The 20,051-nt window shown below is 49.3% G+C and overlaps 1 protein-coding gene across 1 annotated transcript in view; it reads right to left on the reverse strand.

Moving 5' to 3' along the window:
- Positions 1-3,549: 3,549 nt before the first annotated feature.
- The window catches only part of LOC147984498 (uncharacterized), a 53,625-nt gene continuing 37,123 nt past the window's right edge, over positions 3,550-20,051 (reverse strand). The window contains exons 3-9 of the mRNA XM_087541127.1: positions 6,867-6,976; positions 6,354-6,653; positions 5,792-5,827; positions 5,433-5,674; positions 4,909-5,359; positions 4,277-4,553; positions 3,550-4,193 (exon numbers count right to left, since the gene is read on the reverse strand). Of these exons, the coding sequence (XP_087397253.1) occupies positions 3,550-4,193; positions 4,277-4,553; positions 4,909-5,359; positions 5,433-5,674; positions 5,792-5,827; positions 6,354-6,653; positions 6,867-6,976 (2,060 nt within the window). The remainder of the gene's footprint in view (positions 4,194-4,276; positions 4,554-4,908; positions 5,360-5,432; positions 5,675-5,791; positions 5,828-6,353; positions 6,654-6,866; positions 6,977-20,051) is intronic.

Raw genomic sequence — 20,051 nt, forward strand, 5'->3', positions numbered from 1 at the left:
ACTCAACTCCTCCACCCTGGTTAGCTCCGCCTCGTCAAAACCGGAGACTGAGTTACAGTAGACACATGGAGTTAGAGGCCTTGTCAAGTAGCGCTCAGCGCCGGAACCAGCCCGGCGGGTATAACCCGGTTCAGGATCGGATACATCAGGAGGACGAGCGGGCGGCTCAGCTAGCAGCCCAACAAGACTCACCGGCTTATCCAACGACTTCCGTTGAGGCGGGTGTTGCTACTAGAACCGGAGGAGTTCCTTGTCTGGTACTGGCTCTACGTAATGTACGTCTGCCCAAGGATTTCAAGGGACCTCGAAAGGTGCCGAATTATACGGCCGATTTGCAGCCTGGGGCGTGGATTGAAAGTTACGAGATGGCCATGGAGCTGCTGGAGGTTAGTGATGAAGCGATGGCTAAATACTTCACCATGATGTTGGACGGAACGACCCGTTCTTGGTTAAAGGGTTTGCCACCCAATTCCATTGGTTCATGGGCGGAGCTAAAGGCCCGTTTCATCCAGAACTTCAAGGACACTTGCAAGCAGTCTATGTCGATTGTGGACCTGACAAATTGTAAGCAGGAGGAAGGTGAATCTACGACTCATTGGGTGCGCCGGGTCAAAGGTATAATACATTCGTCTGACAAGATGGATGCCGGCTCAGCAGTTCTCATGCTGGAGAAAAATTGCCGCTTTGAGCCTCTGAGACAGAAACTGGGGCGCCTTAAGCGTGATTGCAACGATATGGGGACGCTGATGGCGGCTTTAGTCAAGTATGCCGATTCTGATAGTACCAAGGATCCCGCGTCTGATGAGGAAAAGACAGTTGGAAGGCTCGGGGCTGGAGTCGTGTTAACTTCCCCTCGAGGTGACACATTTTGTTATGTGCTCCAGCTTATGTTTCCTTGTACTAACAATGCAGCTGAGTACGAGGCCCTACTCCATGGTCTCCGGATGGCCAAGGAGATGAACTTGAGCCGGGTAAGATGCTTGGGAGACTCAGACCTTGTGGCTCAACAGGTGTCAGGCAAGTGGGACTCTAAAGATCCCCTTATGGCGGCTTACCGTCGTGAAGTCGATGCTGTGGCTGGACATTTCAAGGGTTATGTGGTGGAACACATTGATCGAAGGAAGAACGAGGCGGCTGATGCCTTAAGCCGGCTGGGGTCTCAGCGTAAGCCGGTGCCGCCTAACACCTTTCTGGATGTTTTGCATAATCCTTCTGTTAAGTTACCTACAGAGGAAGATCTAGCAATACCAGACCCGGAGGCACAGCTGGTGGCGGCTCTCCACGTTATCCCGGATTGGACAGTGCCTTATTTGGCTTACATGACCCAGGGAGAGTTGCCTGAAGATGAGACCTTGGCAAGACAAATCGTCCGGCGGTCCAAGTCCATGACAATTGTCAATGGCGAGTTACATCACTGCAGCGTCACTGGAGCATTTCAATGCTGTGTGTCACCTACAGAGGGTCAGGAGATCCTTCGTGAGATTCATGAAGGAGATTGTGGTCATCATGCCGGCTCAAAATCTCTTGTGGCCAAAGCTTTTCGTCATGGGTTTTATTGGCTGACGGCTCATGCTGATGCAGAAGACCTGGTCAGTAAATGTGACGGATGTCAGAAATTCTCATGACGAGCCCATGTGTCGGCTCAAGAATTGAGGATGATTCCAATTACTTGGCCGTTTGCAGTCTAGGGGCTTGATATGGTCGGGCCTTTCAAAAGGTCTAAGGATAAAAGGACGCACCTCTTGGTGGCGGTTGACAAGTTCACAAAGTGGGTGGAGGCGGAGCCAGTCAGTAAGTGTGATGCAGCCACGGCGGTCCAGTTTATGAAAAAGGTGGTTTTTCGCTTTGGTTTTCCACACAACATTATAACTGATAATGGCACTAACCTTTCCAAAGGAGCTATGGAAGAGTTCTGTCAACGAGAGCATATCCGGCTTGACGTTTCAGCTGTGGCTCACCCTCAATCCAATGGTCAAGCAAAACGAGCTAATCAAGAAATCTTGAGGGGTATCAAGCCCCGACTCTTGGTCCCCTTGCAGCGGACGCCGGGTTGTTGGGTGGAGGAGTTACCTTCTGTACTTTGGAGCATCAATACTACACCTAACAGATCTACGGGTTACACGCCTTTCTTTATGGTGTATGGAGCAGAGGCGGTCCTGCCAAGTGACATCCGTCATGACTCACCCCGTGTGTCGGCTTATGTTGAGGAAGACAATGAAAAAGCTCGGCAAGACACACTTGACCTGTTGGATGAAGAGCGAGACTTGGCAATAGCCCGCTCGGCGATTTACCAGCAAGACCTGCGCCGCTACCACAACCGCCGGGTTAGGTCCAGAACCTTTCAGGAAGGCGACTTAGTGCTCCGACTCATCCAGGATCAATCTGACATGCACAAGCTATCCCCTCCTTGGGAAGGACCCTTTGTGGTCAGCAAGAATCTGAACAACGGATCATACTACCTTATCGACGTTCGGGAGCATAAAGACTCACGTAAGTTAGAGGAGGAGACCCGTCGGCCATGGAATATCGCTCATCTTCGGCCTTATTATACTTGAGCCATCGGCTCTAATGTGTATATACTTATACTATGTATATTACATAAAGCAATAAAGCAGGACCTCTATCCTTTTTTCCACTTCCAAAAAAGGTTTATGTGTTTTCTTTGTCAGGTGGTGGAGATAACCAAGGAGAAGCGGATCATATCTGAATCCGGCTTTCCTTTGGTCTGGCTTATGATCATATCTGAATCCAGCCGTGATCACTTGGGGGCTTCCTGTTCAAACATAGGTCGTATTCGAACCAAAGAGAACATAGCTGTCGATACCCACTTGATCGGCATACTGCCAAACCCACTTGGGGGCTTCTTGATCATATTTGAATCATAGCTTAACCCCTTTGGGTCTGACATGGATCGTATTCGAATCAGCGTCATTAAACAACTCTTATGGTCACTTGGGGGCTTCCTGTTCAAACATAGGTCGTATTCGAACCAAAGAGAACATAGCTGTCGATACCCACTTGATCGGCATCGCCACAGCCACTGGGGGCTAACAGATCGTATCCGAATCTTAGCTCAACCCCTTTGGGACGGTTCACTGATCGTATTCGAATCAGAAACCCTTGAATTTTGTTCATCATATTTTACAAGTATCAACATTGGATATCTTGCGACCCTCTTGAAAATACAATGGAATACATTGCAATCCTCCAGGATTAATATTGGTTACATCAGGTTGTTAAGTACAAGGTGAGCTTTTATGTGCCAATTTTCAGGAGTTAAACTTACCCTCAGGGGTTGGTTTATATAAGCCGGAAAAGCATCCGTAAGCATCCTAGAGCAATGCAAGACATTTCTACAAAGGACATAACAGATTCATATAAACTACAAAGTGCATAGTGACGGCGGCTTATGCAAGTATTAAGGGCCATAAGCATGCGCAAAGGCATAGCAAAACTCAAAGTATTTTCTACTCTGTTACAAGACTCCCCGAGTCTGAATGATGCGGCATTGTTTTTCTACAACGACATAAGCAGGTGGCGCCTGGCAATCTACTCTTGGGGTTGACTTGAAGCCTCCAGGTTATCCTTCTCTGCCTCTCCGCCGGCTGCTTTGTCCTGGAAGGATGATGAGGCCCAGTCAATGCCACTCAAGGCCTCAAACTCAGCTTCATCATCTATTAACCCGGTCGGGTCGACTTCAGGGGCAAAGGTGTGCTTACGGATTGGAGGGATCAAGCTGACATCATCATAATGCGGCGTGGGGATTCTCCGATTCTCCTTGTCATAACCCGGCTGACACTTGGTGAGGTCAGTGTCGTTCCCAATTTGAGTGGCCACAGGGCGTATATCCCTCACGTAGGTGGTGAAATCCTTTTCATCAAATGGAGTACCATCCTCCTTTAAACTTGGATACCCAAGAGCGATGTCGGCCGGGTCTAGCTCTGGCAACCAGGCTTTGGCCCGACTCAAAGCGGCTATTGCTCCGGCTCTTGCTTGGGCCCGTCTCAACTCTTGAATTCGCTGAGGAAGTACAGCAAGCCATTGTAACACATCTTGCAAGAGGTGGGGCACATCATTTGATAAGGCTATAACGGCCAAGGCACGTTGTGACCCGATGTACAGTTGCTCTACTAGAGTATACACCGCCTTCAGTTTGATGAGCATATTCTGCTTGAGGTTTGTGCTCCTGGGGCCTGTATTGGTAAGTATAAGGTAAACCTCAGGTAACAATTGAAGGAATATTTATAATATTTAATGCTTGCTTAAGATAACTTACCAAAGATCACTGAGACCATCCGAGATATCTGGCATTGTAAGCCGGTCAGTTCGGCTGTTACGTTTGCCAGCGACGCCTCTGCTGTCTCGGCCCGGGTCACCAGTCCGGCCTTTTCGTCAGTCCAAATTTTCTTCTCCGACTCAAAATTTTTCTTCAGCTTCTCTTGTTCAGAGACGCTGAATTCAAATTTGGAGTTGGCCTTTTGAAGTTCAATCTCCTGGGCTGCCAGGCGGTTCTTCAAGTCAGCGATCTCCGATTCAAATTGACTTATGGTGGCCTGCATTGCACCGGATAGTAGTCAAGATTACGGTAAATAATATTAAGTCCCAAGCACTTTGCAAGCAAAGATACTTAACGCTTGGGGGCTAATGCATAGAGAAGCTTTCTAAATTATTAAGCCGGTCCTGGATATTAAGTCCCAAATACTTTGCAAGCAAAGATACTTGGCACTTGGGGGCTAATGTGTATCGCAAGTTAAAGGTATTGTGTTACATCCAGTTTAAATATTTTTCTTTAAGCCAGACAAGCAGCTCTAACAATTTTTCTAAGTCTACAGCATATTTATTCATAAGCAATAGACTTGGGGGCTGGTACAGTAAGTATGATTGAAAGTAAAGAAGCATAAGTCATACCTCAGATTTTTGCTGTATTTGCTTCACCATGTCAACTTCCAGGTCACGGCTGCTTTGCACCTGGTTGATATAGCCTGAGACGATCTCTCCAATACTCAAATGAGTATAGTCGGTGATATCCATCTTGGCTTTACGGCGTTCTAGCAGCTCCTCTTTAGCCGAGCATTTGGCAAGGACGGTGGGCCTGGCCGGCTCAACGAATTGAGCCTTGAGAAATTCCACTTTTGGGTCAGCCGTTTTGACTAGGCTAGGTGCCTCCGGGTTAACAGAATCATCAGGAATATCTTCAGCAGGCGAGTCAGAAGTTGGTGCTGCAATGTCTTGAGCCGGCTCAGGCGGCGGTTGATGTGTGGAGGAGTCGAGAGTAGCTATACCCTGTTCCGGTTCAGTCACCACAGGGGTTTGGGCCGGTTTATCCTTCTTGGTTTTCTTCCTGGGCTTAACCTGCACGCTGTGGGCAAAGCAAAGAAATAAGTAAAGAAACATGAAGAAAGAAAAACATAAGGTGAATAAATTGATATTACCCAGGGGCAGTCTTAAAAGCCGGCATGTTTGATTGCATCGACTCGCCGGATGAAGGAGAGGTATCCTGGTAATTGGAGTCAGAGGAATTGAGAGGTTGACGGATTAGACCCGCCAAAGGTAAAAAAGGGTCTAAGTTGGAGATAACCTCAGTCCGACGCTTCCGGGTTGTGTCAGGCAAGCCGGAGGATAGCTCTGCATCCTTGCTGGTCCGGGTCTGCCTCCGGTTTTCAAATTGTTGTTGCTTCAAAAGAAAGTCAGGATCTTGGTAAGCCAAAGGGTGTGAAAATCTTACTTTCTGGGTTACTCTTCGAATTTTCTGACGTGGCTGAAGCTCGGAGTCGGAGGAGATTATAATTACCTCTTCCTCGATGGGTTGGCTGTTGCCCGTGTCTTCCTGAAAGAAGGTTAATATCAGTAAGGTAGTGATAAAGGAGAAAGGGAAATTAAAAAGTTACCTCTTCCTCGTTATCATCAGTATCATCAAGCTGAAACAGCTCAGAAGCGCTTGGCTTCCTTTTCCTTGAAGTGGTGGGCTTGGCGGGTTTCCTTTCGGCTCTCTTGGCCGCCCTGGCTTTCTTGGCCGCCTCATGATCATATTGGATTTTCCAGAAGTTATCATTTGTGTGCAAAAGGTTATAAAGGGTTATGCATAAGAATACAGTATAACATGATAAAAAATAACTGGACGGCTGGAAACTTACTGCAGGGGCCGGGTTCTTCTTGCAAAAACGTAGTAAGCCGAAAGCGTTACTATTCACTGTGCCCTCTTTCAACAAAGTCTGAGTTGTAGCTTCCACTACGTCATCTGGTAAGTCGTCAGGACTATGACGCTGAGGGTCATCTTTCTCGCCTGAATAATCACACATTAAGCTGGGGCGGCGGCTTAACGGAATTATTCTCCAAGCAACCCAGACTCGGACCAGGTCAATGCCATCTAAGCTGTTCCCTAAAAGAGCTTTAATCTTCTTGATCTTGGGGGTGAGTGGCAGACGTTCAACAGCAGTCAATTTATCCGGCAGCGGGTGAGTAGGTTCAAGGCGCAATGCACGGAAGCCGGGCAGTGGGTTTTCACCGGCCGAAGAAGTATCTTGGCAGTAGAACCATGTCTGGTTCCAGTCCTTTGGATGACTCGGCAATTCAGCATAAGGGAACAGGCAGTCTCTCCGCCTTTGAATCGATATGCCACCAAGCTCCAGACTGGGCCCGTTGGCCCGCTCATTCTGTCGGTTTAAATAGAACAATTCCCTGAACAAAGGTAGGCTGGGTTCTTCTCCAAGGTAGACCTCACAGAAAACTTGGAAATTGCAGATATTTGACACGGAATTGGGCCCGATGTCTTGAGGTCTTAAGTTAAAGAAGTGCAAAACGTCTCTAAAGAATTTTGAATCGGGAGGAGCAAATCCCCGGCTCATGTGATCGGTAAAAATGATCACCTCCCCTTCCTTGGGTTGAGGTTTCTCTTCAGATGGGTCAGGAGCATGATAAGACATGACATCCTTCTTGGGCAGATGGCCAGACTTTACAAACTCGGACAGTTTTCTCTCTGTAACAATGGATGGGACCCAGTTGCAGGTAACCGGAGGTTTAACAGCTTTGGGTGCCATTGGGTAAATTGAAGCCTACAAAAAGATAAAGGAAATTCTCTGGTTTATTATAACCCGGAGAATAAACATTATTGGGTTATTTAAGATGGCGGCTTAAGAAGGGGCCTAATGACATACAGGTAACTATGTGATAATGTTTAACAGCTGCAGGTATTAAAGATGATTAAGGTTTTCTTAAGTCACCAGAGGCAAGCGGTGCTGACAGCCGGTATTATCTTAAACCGGTTGCACGGACTACTATGGCTGAAACAGAGTCAACAGACACAGTTTTTGGCTAAGTGTGGAGCAATCAGGTTTCACAAATTGCAATTATTATTTTGGATCAAACGATGCTCTGGAAAGGAAAAATTTCTAGACCTAAAACAGTACAGGGAAGTTCATATGCTCAAGGAGGGTTTCCAAAACAAGGAAATGAGATCTGTTTTCATACGGAATAAGCACACAACATCCTCCGCAACAGTTCTATGTGGTTTTTATGATTTGAACAAGGTATTAGAGGTAAGAACTAATGGAGGTTGCGTCGGGCGACAATGAACGTTGACGAACTCAAGACAGTACTAATGCAAATTTGAGAAAGGGGGGAAAGAAAACTCACCGATGTGGAAGAACTGCGGAGGGTTGCCGTTGTTTCTCTGGTAAAAAATAGGGTGATGCAGCGGCCTGAGTCGGTGAAGACGAGGTTTCCGACGGTGGCGGCGGCGGAGCTCAAGCGGCAGAAGAGGGAGTGCGAGGAAGAAGACGACCGGAGGAAATGGAAAAGACCTAGGTCGCGCCTATTTATAAGGAGGACCGACTGAGACGGCGTGAGAAACAAGGAGACCAAGACATCATTATCCAGCGGCCCCGACGCCTCGATTTTCGGGAGGATCAGTAAAGGCAAAGATCCGTTGGAGATATGATGGATTAAAATATAAGTTTTATTGAAAATGACGTCACGATGATTTAACCCGGAGCCAGAGGATGACGTCACGGCGGGTTACAATTTTCATGCAAGACAGAAGACTAAAGGCCAGTTCATAAGGTTTTCAAAGATTGACATGAACCGGTTCAAATCAATCTAGGGCCTAATGTTGGGGATATGAATATTTGTGTAAGCCATCCAGGAGGGGCCGGGTTACGCAAATAGAGGTTCATCAGAAGCCCAAGACCAAGGCATGAAGATGGCGGTTCACTAAAAGGCTTAAAGGCCCACATGCGACTCTGAGGCCCGTAAAGATAAACCGCCATGATGGTATAACTTGTACTGTAAGGTAGAAGTAACTAGTCGCCGAGCCAGACACTGTTTATGAGCCGGCCGGGACTTTGTATGCCGCAGGGCGTCAACCCGTGTATATAAGGGGACGACCCGCCAGCGGCTTAGGGTAGAAAACAACTAATCGAGAGCCAGGCATAGCGTATCTCGCTCCCTGGTCATCGAAACCTCAAGCAATTCCAACCCAACTAGACGTAGGCCTTCCTTCACCGTAAGGGGCTGAACTAGTATAAACCTCATGTGTCCTTGTCCCGATTAACCCCTTTAAGCTTCCTAGTTGCGATGGCTCCATGACTAAGTCCTTGCAAAAGGACATCTGCCATGACAATTCCACGACACAAAGTGTTCCTCCGGTAATCGGCAGTTGCATAATCTCATAGTCATAGGAACATGTATAAGTCATGAAGAAAGCAATAGCAGTATACTAAAACAATCAAGTGCTAAGCTAACGGAATGGGTCAAGTCAATCACATCATTCTCCTAATGATGTGATCCCGTTTATCAAATGACAACTCATGTCTATGGTTAGGAAACATAACCATCTTTGACCAACAAGCTAGTCAAGTAGAGGCATACTAGTGACACTTTGTTTGTCTAGCTATTCACACATGTACTAAGTTTCCGGTTAATACAATTCTAGCATGAATAATAAACATTTATCATGATATAAGGAAATAAATAATAACTTTATTATTGCCTCTAGGGCATATTTCCTTCAAGTAGGAGGGTTGATGTTGTATTTGTGCGGCACCTTAGATGGGAGGTCGCAGTGATGATGTGGGCTTCAGGTGTGAGGGTTCATGATGAATCCTTAGAGAGGTCTGGGTGAGAGACCAGAGCTGGGGTTGTACATGCGGGCTCCGGAGCATGCTCAAGAGCCGTGTCAAATGCTCGTAGAAGTGGTGGGACGTGAAGGCGGATGTTTTTTGTCGAGGTCGATGATGAACTCGAGGCTTCCGAAGAAGAGGGTTCGGAAGGGGGTGGGCAGCGGGCTGATATAGAGATGACTCGCCTAGTCTGTGAGGAGGTTGAGGGAGCCAAAGGTGAAACTTTGGCTCAGTTCGAAGATTTTGTCTTGAAGTCGATATCCGATCTGGGTTAGATCTTCAATCGGCCTAGCCCCTGCCTAGTGCGCCAACTAACGGTACTGAAAACCATCGGTAGTCCTGATATGGTAGTGTGTAGGACCAAAAGTACCCGAGGGAATAACGCGTGGGAAGTGTACCCAAGTTCAGGCCCTCATAATGGAGATAATACCCTACTCCTACTTTGTATTTAATTGATGGGGGAAAATGCCTGATATGAAGGGGGGGGGGTTACAATGTATGTGGCGATAATGCTATCAAGACTATGATGATGATGCCAGATGGCTTGAACTACCCCATGGCCTCGCCCCATAAAGGAGGATGAGGCCTAGGGTTACATGTTTTGCTAACTGACCTAGAGTTCAGATCGGGCGAGGGGGGGGGGGGCTTCTTGACTTGCACACCAAGATGAGAGTCTTCTGAAAGGATGCCTTCTTGCGGGGCGAGGGGCCTTGGACTTTTGGGCCATGAGGCTATCCTAGTGACTGACTTCCTAGCTGATATGTCGCCCCCGGCATAGTACTCCGTTAATCATGGGCCACAATGCCCCTTCTTAGGATTGTATCGGCTACTCTTTGGATGAGCGTCTTCATCATTTGATGGATTGATGTTGTTCATACCAGACCCAGGGGATCCCTCTCTGGGGTTGGATAAGGTTGACATTTGAGTCGGCCCGATCTCGTGACGAGAGTGTGTCCTTCGCTTGTTGATTGTTTCTTCTCCCTAGGATCCAACTTCTTCTCTATAGGGATTCTTTAACTACAAGGTGGGCTTGTTCTTTCTCTTTCGAATATGTGCTTTTTTATTGATGTTTGTAGTTGTTTTATTAGCACCATGTACCTTCTCATCTGTTTGGGGCTTTGTTAATTTGAAGCCAAGCATTTATGCATTTTGCCTATGAAAAATATGTGTAGCAATGTTGCCTCCTTCACCTTCTGCAATGATGGTGCCGGGAATAGAAACCCTAGAGAAATCATGACTAATCTCCTCTTCTTATTGGCACAAGATATTGGTTAGAGATGACGGCAACAACGAAACCTCTAACGGAAATGGTGGTAGACATAGTGATCACTAGTAGGCCCTAAAGAGGGTCTTTGTGCGAGAGGTGGAGATGCATGTTAATCGTTTGTTATTGATGGTGATGAACTGATTATTATTGCATGCCACGGTTTGATGATGAATATTACTGAAACATGAGAAAATTTTACCCTACTCTAGTTTTTATGTCCGTTTTTTCCGAGAAAGAGGATAACCCACGGCCTCTGCATTGAGCGATGCATACAACCATATTTATTATATTATTCAACAAAGTCTTACAAAATAAATACATTAATTGACCCAAATCCACCTTTCTGGCGACCATTGTCGCCCTACCTATAAAGTTGATGATGTGTTCTGACCTCTTTCCAACACACACCATGAGAACCGGTGGCCTCACCAGCCCGCCCGCTGGCTAGCCGGGAGCACCAACCGGTGAAGTAGACCTCAGCGCCCACCGCCTGTGCATGCTCTAGAATCCGTCGTCGCCACCTTCCGATGTCCCATCTTCAGGCGTGATCCATGCATTGATCTTGCCAGACCCTTATACCGTACCACCACGGCACCAGACAGCGTCACCCTCCTGCGCGCGCCCATGAAACGGTGTCTAGCGACATGACCGCGTTGCACCATGCTGCCCAGACTCGCTGTCGTCGATATCGTAGATGCCACGCCGCTCCACCTTGGTCACTGCACTAGACACGTGAAGACCTGCGCCCAGCCACCGAAGCCAAACACTTGTCCCTCCAGTCGATGCATGGCTCCAAAGATGATGCCCCCATGGGGGTGACGAAGCAGGAACATCGCCATCATCCGATCTGCAAAACCAGATCTGGGGTTTCCCTTGGAGCACACTGAAGGAAATATGCCCTAGAAGCAATAATAAAGTTGTTATTTATATTTCCTTATATCATGATAAATGTTTATTATTCATGCTAGAATTGTATTAACCGGAAACTTGGTACATGTGTGAATACATACACAAACAGAGTGTCCCTAGTATGCCTCTACTTGACTAGCTCGTTAATCAAAGATGGTTAAGTTTCCTAGCCATGGACATGTGTTATCATTTGATGAATGGGATCACATCATTAGAGAATGATGTGATGGACAAGACCCATCCATTAGCTTAGCATAATGATCGTTCAGATTTATTGCTACTGCTTTCTTCATGACTTATACATGTTCCTTTGACTATGAGATTATGCAAATACCAGAGGAACACCTAGTGTGCTATCAAACGTCACAACGTAACTGGGTGATTATAAAGATGCTCTACAGGTGTCTCCAATGGTGTTTGTTGAGTTGGCATAGATTGAGATTAGGATTTGTCACTCCGTCTATCGGAGAGGTATCTCTGGGCCCTCTCGGTAAAGCACATCACGCCTTGCAAGCAATGTGACTAATGAGTTAGTTGCAGGATGATGCATTACGGAACGAGTAAAGAGACTTGCTGGTAACGAGATTGAACTAGGTATTGAGATATCGATGATCGAATCTCGGGCAAGTAACATACCAATGACAAAGGGAACAACGTATGTTGTTATGCAGTTTGACCGATAAAGATCTTCGTAGAATATGTAGGAGCCAATATGAGCATCCGGGTCCTCTATTGGTTATTGACCGGAGATGTATTTCGGTTATGTCTACATAGTTCTCAAACCCGTAGGGTCCGCACGCTTAACATTCGATGATGATTTGTATTACGAGTTATGTGATTTGATGCACCGAAGGTTGTTCGGAGTCTCGGATGAGATCACGGACATGAAGAGGAGTCTCGAAATGGTCAAGACGTAAAGATCGATATATTGGAAGGCTATATTCCGACATCGTAAAGGTTCCGAGTGATTCGGGTATTTTTCGGAGTACCGGAGAGTTACGAGAATTCGCCGGGGAAGTAATGGGCCTTAATGGGCCATACGGGAAAGGAGAGAAGGGCCTCAAGGGGTGGCTGCACGCCCCCCCATGGGCTGGTCCGAATTGGACTAGGGAGGGGGCGGCGCCCCCTCTTTCCTTCTCTCCCTCTTCCCCTTCCTTCTTCTCCTACTCCAACTAGGTAAGGGGGGAAACCTACTCCTACTAGGAGTAGGAATCCCCCTTGGAGCGCGCCATAGAGAGGGCCGACCCTCCCCCTCCTCCACTCCTTTATATACGGGGGAGGGGGACACCCCATGGACACACAAGTTGATCATTGATCTCTTAGCCATGTGCGGTGCCCCCCTCCACCATAATCCACCTTGGTCATATCGTCGTAGTGCTTAGGTGAAGCCCTGCGCCGGTAGCTTCATCATCACCATCATCACGCCGTCGTGCTGACGAAGCTCTCCCTCGACACTCAGCTGGATCAAGAGTTCATGGGACGTCATCGAGCCGAACGTGTGCAGATCGCGCAGGTGCCGTACTTTTGGTACTAGGATCGGTCGGATCGTGAAGACGTACGACTACATCAATCGCGTTGTCATAATGCTTCCGCTTATGGTCTACGAGGGTACGTGGACAACACTCATCACCATGATAGATCTTGCGTGTGCGTAGGAATTTTTTGGAATATTACTACGTTCCCCAATAGTGGCATACGAGCCAGGTCTATGCATAAATGTTATATGCACGAGTAGAACACAAAGGAGTTGTGGGCGTGGGTATATACATATTGCTTGCCGTCACTGTTGGGGATCGTAGCAGAAATTTAAAATTTTCTACGCATCACCAAGATCAATCTATGGAGTCATCTAGCACCGAGAGAGAGGAGTGCATCTACATACCCTTGTAGATCGCGAGCGGAAGCGTTCAAGAGAACGGGGTTGATGGAGTCGTACTCGTCGTGATCCAAATCACCGATGATCCTAGCGCCGAACGGACGGCACCTCCGCGTTCAACACACGTACGGAGCGGAGACGTCTCCTCCTTCTTGATCCAGCAAGGGGGGAGGAGAAGTTGATGGAGATCTAGCAGCATGACGACGTGGTGGTGGAAGTAGAGGGATTCCAGCAGGGCTTCGCCAAGCGCTACTGGAGGAGGAAGAGGTGTCACGGGAGGGAGAGGGAGGCGCCAGGGCTTAGGGTGCGGCTGCCCTCCCTCCTCTCCACTATATATAGGGGCTAGGGGGCGCATGCCCCCCTTGGAGATCCCATCTAGAGGGAGGGGGCCTCGGGGGGCAACGGCCCCCTTAGGGTTTCCAACCAGGGGGCGCATGCCCCCTCGGGGGGGGGCAACGGCCCCCTAGGGCTTCCAACCCTAGGCGCCTTGGGCCCTTGGGTGGGGCGCACCAGCCCACGAGGGGCTGGTTCCCATGCTACTTCAGCCCATGGGGCCTGAGGGAGTCCTGGATTAGGGGGTCTCCGGACAGCCGGACTATATCCTTTGGCCAAACTGTTGGACTATGAAGATACAAGATTGAAGACTTCGTCTCGTGTCCGGATGGGACTCTACTTGGCGTGGAAGGCAAGCTAGGCAGTACGGATATGGATATCTCCTTCTTTGTAACCGACCTTGTGTAACCCTAACCCCCTCCGGTGTCTATATAAACCGGAGGGTTTTAGTCCGTAGGACAACATACAATCATACCATAGGCTAGCTTCTAGGGTTTAGCCTCTCCGATCTCGTGGTAGATCAACTCTTGTAATACTCATATCATCAAGAATAAATCAAGCAGGGCGTAGGGTTTTACCTCCATCAAGAGGGCCCGAACCTGGGTAAAACATCGTGTCCCCTGCCTCCTGTTACCATCCGCCTTAGACGCACAGTTCAGGACCCCCTACCCGAGATCCGCCGGTTTTGACACCGACATTGGTGCTTTCATTGAGAGCTCCTCTGTGTCGTCGCTGTTAGGCTTGATGGCTCCTACGATCATCAATAGCGATGTAGTCCAGGGTGAGACTTTTCTCCCCGGACAGATCTTTGTGTTTGGCGGCTTCGCACTACGGGCCAACTCGCTTGGCCATCTGGAGCAGATCGAAAGTTACGCCCCTGGCCACCAGGTCAGGTTTGGAAGCTTAAACTACACGACCGATATCCGCGGAGACTTGATCTTCGACGAATTCGAGCCCCTGCCTTGTGCGCCACGCGGTCATGATGAGTACGATTTAGCTCTACCATCGGACCGTATTTAGGAGATCGCACCGGCAGCCGCCCCGAGCCTCAATTCGGAGCCAATCGCGCCATCCATGGACGGGTGGATAGACCCCGTCACGGAGGCCGTATCCTCAGCGGCGATCGAGCCGAATATCGACCTTACCCTTCACGAGAGCCGTGTTGCCAAACTGCCGGATCCTTCTCCGGCCACGGACTCCGAACCGCCTGCGCCCGTTCCTATCGAATCCGATTGGGCACCGATCATGGAGTTTACCTCCGCGGATATTTTTCAGCACTCGCCCTTCGGCGACATACTGAACTCATTAAGGTCTCTCTCCTTGTCAGGAGGATCCTGGCCGAACTATGTCCGGCAGGATTGGGATGCGGATGACGAAGAAATTCACCGCCCACCCACCACCCACTTAGTAGCCACTGTTGACGACTTAACCGACATGCTCGACTTCGACTCCGAAGACATCTATGGTATGGACGAAGATGCGGGAGACGAAGAGGAACCACTGCCCATAGGGCACTGGACAGCCACCTCATCATACGATATATACATGGTGGACACACCCAAAGAAGGCAATGGCGACGAGACAACGGAGGATGACCCCTCCAAGAAGCAACCCAAGCGCCGGCGTCAGCGGCGCCGCTCTAAGTCCCGCCAAGGCAAAAATGGTGATACCGGCACAGGAGATAATGGCACTCTGGACAGTGCCGAAGACGGCAACAATCCCCTCCAGCAAGATTTAGGGAGGGAGGATGGAGAAGCCAGCCCTCCAGAGAGAGCGGCAGATGGAGAGGCGGAGGATGATAATTACATGCCTCCCTCCGAAGACGAGGCAAGCCTCGACGATGACGAATTCGTCGTGCCTGAGGATCCCGTCGAACAAGAGCGCTTCAAGCGCCGACTTATAGCCACGGCAAATAGCCTTAAGAAAAAGCAGCAGCAGCTTCAAGCTGATCAAGATTTGCTAGCTGACAGATGGACTGAAGTCCTGGCGGCCGAGGAATATAAACTCGAACGCCCCTCCAAGATTTACCCAAAGTGCAGGTTGCTACCCCGACTGGAGGAGGAAGCACCGAAACCTACATCCCCGGCGTATGACGCGGCTGATCGGCCACCTCGTGGCCACGACAGAAAGACATTCTAGCCAAAAGCTTAGCCCGCACCCCGATGCCATTCAAATAAAAAGGCATGGGGAAATACGCCAGACCTACGAGACGTATTGGAGGACAAAGAAAAACATGCAAGATCGATCTACGGATCACGAGGGCGCACCACTATGCGAGACGATAATCGTCACGCCGGATATAGTAAAAGTAAGTCCGGCCGAGCCGAACACAGCGGGCAGGACTCATTCGAGCTGCGTCACGACATAGCCCAGTACAGAGGCGCCGCACACCCCTTATGCTTCACAGATGAAGTAATGGATCATCAAATCCCAGAGGGTTTCAAACCCGTAAATATAGAATCATATGACGGCACAACAGATCCTGCGGTATGGATCGAGGGTTTCCTCCTGCACATCCACATGGCCTGCGGTGATGACCTACATGCCATAAAATACCTCCCACTCAAACTCAAAGGACTAGATCGGCATTGGCTCAACAGCTTGCCAGCAGAGTCCATTGGTTGTTGGGAAGATCTGGAAGCCACATTCCTCGACAACTTCCAGGGCACTTACGTGCGACCCCCAGATGTCGATGACTTGAGCCACATAATTCAGCAGCCAGAGGAATCGGCCAGGCAATTCTGGACACAGTTCCTAACAAAGAAAAATCAAATCGTCGATTGTCCGGATGCAGAGTCCCTAGCAGCTTTTAAGCACAACATCCGCGACGAGTGGCTCGCCCGGCACCTTGGCCAGGAAAAGCTGAAATCTATGGCAGCCCTCATGACACTCATGACCCGCTTTTGTGCGGGAGAAGATAGCTGGCTGGCTCGCAGCAATAACATATCAAATAACCATGGTACTTCGGATACCAAGGATGGCAATGGCAGGTCACGTCGCAACAAACATAAGTGCCGAATTAATAGCGACAATACTGAGGATACGACAGTCAATGCCGGATTCAAAGGCTCTAAACCCGGTCAGCGGAAAAAGCCATTCAAAAGAAGCACTCAGGGCCCGTCTAGTTTGGACCGTATACTCGATCGCTTGTGCCAAATACACGGCACCCCCGACAAGCCATCCAACCACACCAACAGGGATTGTTGGGTGTTCAAGTAGGACGGCAAGTTAAATGCCGAAAAAAAGATAAGGGGCCACATAGCGATGACGAGGAGGAGCCCCGGCAGCCGAACACCGGAGGACAGAAGAGGTTCCCCCCACAAGTGCGGACGGTGAACATGATATACGCAACCCACATCCCCAAGAGGGAGCGGAAGCGTGCGCTAAGGGACGTATATGCGTTGGAGCCAGTCCCCCCAAAGTTCAACCCATGGTCCTCCTGTCCGATCACCTTCGATCGCAGGGACCACCCCACTAGTATCCGTCATGGCGGATTCGCCGCACTGGTCCTAGACCCAATCATTGACGGATTTCACCTCACTCGAGTCCTAATGGATGTCCGCAGCAGCCTGAACCTGCTTTATCAGGACACAGTGTGCAAAATGGGTATAGACCCCTCAAGGATCAAACCCACAAAAACGACCTTTAAAGGTGTCATACCAGGTGTAGAGGCCCATTGCACAGGCTCAGTCACACTGGAAGTGGTCTTCGGATCCCCGGATAACTTCCGAAGCGAAGAGTTAATCTTCGACATAGTCCCGTTCCACAGTGGCTACCATGCACTGTCGGGCGAACCGCATTCGCGAGATTCAATGCGGTACCGCATTATGCATATCTCAAGCTCAAGATGCCAGGACCTCGGGGGGTCATAACAGACAATGGAAACATAGAGCGCTCTCTCCGCACGGAGGAGCACACTGCGGCCCTCGCAGCAGAAGCGCAAAGCAGCCTCTTAAGGCAATCCACTAGTTCGGCGACTAAGGACCCAGACACCTTCAAGCGCGCCCGGAGTAATCGGCAACAGGACCGCCTGGCACGTTCCGAGCTCGCATAGCAATGCGGCTCCACCCCGGTCCCAGCCAAACGGCGAAATCCGTGCCACGCGTACATAATTACGCATTAAAAATACCATGGTCACAGGTGGGGAGGGGGGCACAACTACGGCACGCCCCAAGACGCGGCTTAAACCGCACTGGGGGCTTCCCGCTTTGTTATTTTTCTCTTTCAGGACTTTAATATCTGGAAACCCTATTCGACAGCATGATTGCCGAACACATGATGCAGCAACCAAGGAGGCAGAGAGCTACGTCACACCACGGAACTCCCAGGTGGATTACGATAACGAGTGAAATACTTGCTTTAATATTGTTCCTCAGCTCGCCCTTGGAAGGGACATGTCAAATAGTCCTACTTTTTTGCTTATTGCACTACTTCTATCATTCTGCTTTAACGCACCTTTTTGAATAAACAATGCATATCATTAAGACTATTATTGCATTCTTCCTTTCTATATATATGTGTTCATTCATGACATCTAACCCCCGTACACTCTGGTACGACCAATACGCCAGGGGCTTAAGCATACCCCATAATGCACGTGAGAAGTCCGAACACTTTCGACAGTGCGGCACCCCGAACTTATAGCATTATATGCATCAGCTCCGAATCATGTCTTGGGTCAATAGTTGGGTTTGCCCGGCTCCCATGTTTTGGTACCTTACGTTCCGCTATATCGGCTAAGGTAGCAGTGGGAGAACTACTGCGATTGTGCCCCGGTTCTGCTGGGCTAAGCACCTCAGTAGAGAAAGCTAAAACTGACTGTCATGATAAGGCGAGAGACTGGTCGCTGTTCGAGAGGTTTCGAGTCCCTAAAGACTTATGCCGCTTAGAGCGAGGAGTCAGCCCTGTCCGGCTTAAGGCATGTATAGCGCCCCGAATTTGGCCTTCCGAATACTAGGGGCTTTGCCGAAATTTAAAATTATAGAATTCTATGGCTAAGTGAGAGTGATAACGCATTATAGTCCAATTACCTTGTTCGTTGTGCTGAGCACCTCCCTCGAAGGACCCAAAAATAGGAACAAGAGTGCTCAGGTTTATCCCGAACACCCCAGCACTCGTGGCGTGGGGCAGAAGCCGACAACTAGCCATCTCTCAGATTTGATAAATAGCCGAACAAAAGGCAATATTTTAAATTCAAACAAGCATTGCATAGCACATATGAACAAGTTTTCATACTACAGGATTACACAAGCAAGTTTACTCAAATATTACATCTTTCGTACACTCGTCCGCTACGAGACGGGCACCCTTCAGGACACCCTCATAGTACATCTCGGGGTGGCGATGCTCCTTGCCCTGCGGCGGCCCCTCCTTCACCAGCTTCACAGCGTCCATCTTAGCCCAGTGCACCTTCGCACGGGCGAAAGCCCGGCGTGCACCTTCGATGCAGACGGACCGCTTGATGACTTCCAGCCGTGGGCAGGCATCCACAGGCCGCCTCACCAGGCCGAAGTAGCTGTTGGGAAGGGCGTCGCCAGGCTACATCTGGACTATAAAGCCCTTCATGGCCTGTTCGGCCGCCTTGTGCAGCTCGACCAGTTGCTTCAGCTTGTCGCTCAGAGGCATCGGGTGTTCGGTCCCAGTATACTGAGACTAGAACAGCTTCTCCATTGAGCTTCCCTCCTCGGCCTGGTAAAATTGTGCGGCATCCGGCACGCTACGAGGCAATTCTGCGAATGCTCCTGGAGAGCTCCGGACTCGGGTAAGTAACAAGTAATTTACTTTCACATGCTTGCTTTGCATATTGAATGCCTTACGCGCAGCTATCTTCTTCATCGCATCAATCTCCTGGAGGGCCTTTTGGGCCTCAGCCTTGGCATTCTTTGCACTCTCGAGGGCCGCGGCAAGCTCGGACTCTCGCGTCTTCAAGTCAAGCTCCAACGCCTCGTGCTTCGTCATGAGAGCGTGGAGCTCTTGCTGCACCTCGCCCACCTGTGCCTCATGCCTTTCCCGCTTGGTGCGCTCCTTGGCCGCTTTGTTTTCGGCCTCGGATAGCGCTTGCTTCAGGGTCGCCACCTCGGTCGTGGCCCCTGGCAAATTTATGATGATCCTATCATTTTGCAATCGCATTCTTTTTATATATATATATCCATAGACTAGGTATTACTTACCTTTGTTCTCCTCGAGCTGCCTCTTGGCAAGGCCGAGCTCTTTCTTGGACCCTTTGAGGTCCTGCTTCAGTGCGGCGACCTCCGCAGTCAGTGCGGCAGAGGCCAGCAGCGAAGCCTGCATACGCATATAGACATACTTATATTAGACTCCTGCCATATTGTTTGATCCTCTATTCGGCTTTTCTTTGTGAACACCGAACAGAGCATCAGAGGCTACTGTCTATGCATTAATATTTTTCCTATATTTCAAATACTTACCTCAAAGCCTGTTAGAAGGCTGGCATAGGCTTCAGTCAATCCGCTCTTGGTGGACTGAACCTTCTGGATCGCCGCACTCATAATAGTGCGGTGCTCTTCGTCGATGGAAGCGCTGCGAAGCG

Source organism: Triticum urartu, chromosome 2A, assembly GCF_056163025.1.
Source record: "Triticum urartu cultivar PI428250 chromosome 2A, HENAU_Tu73, whole genome shotgun sequence".
NCBI lineage: Eukaryota > Viridiplantae > Streptophyta > Magnoliopsida > Poales > Poaceae > Triticum > Triticum urartu.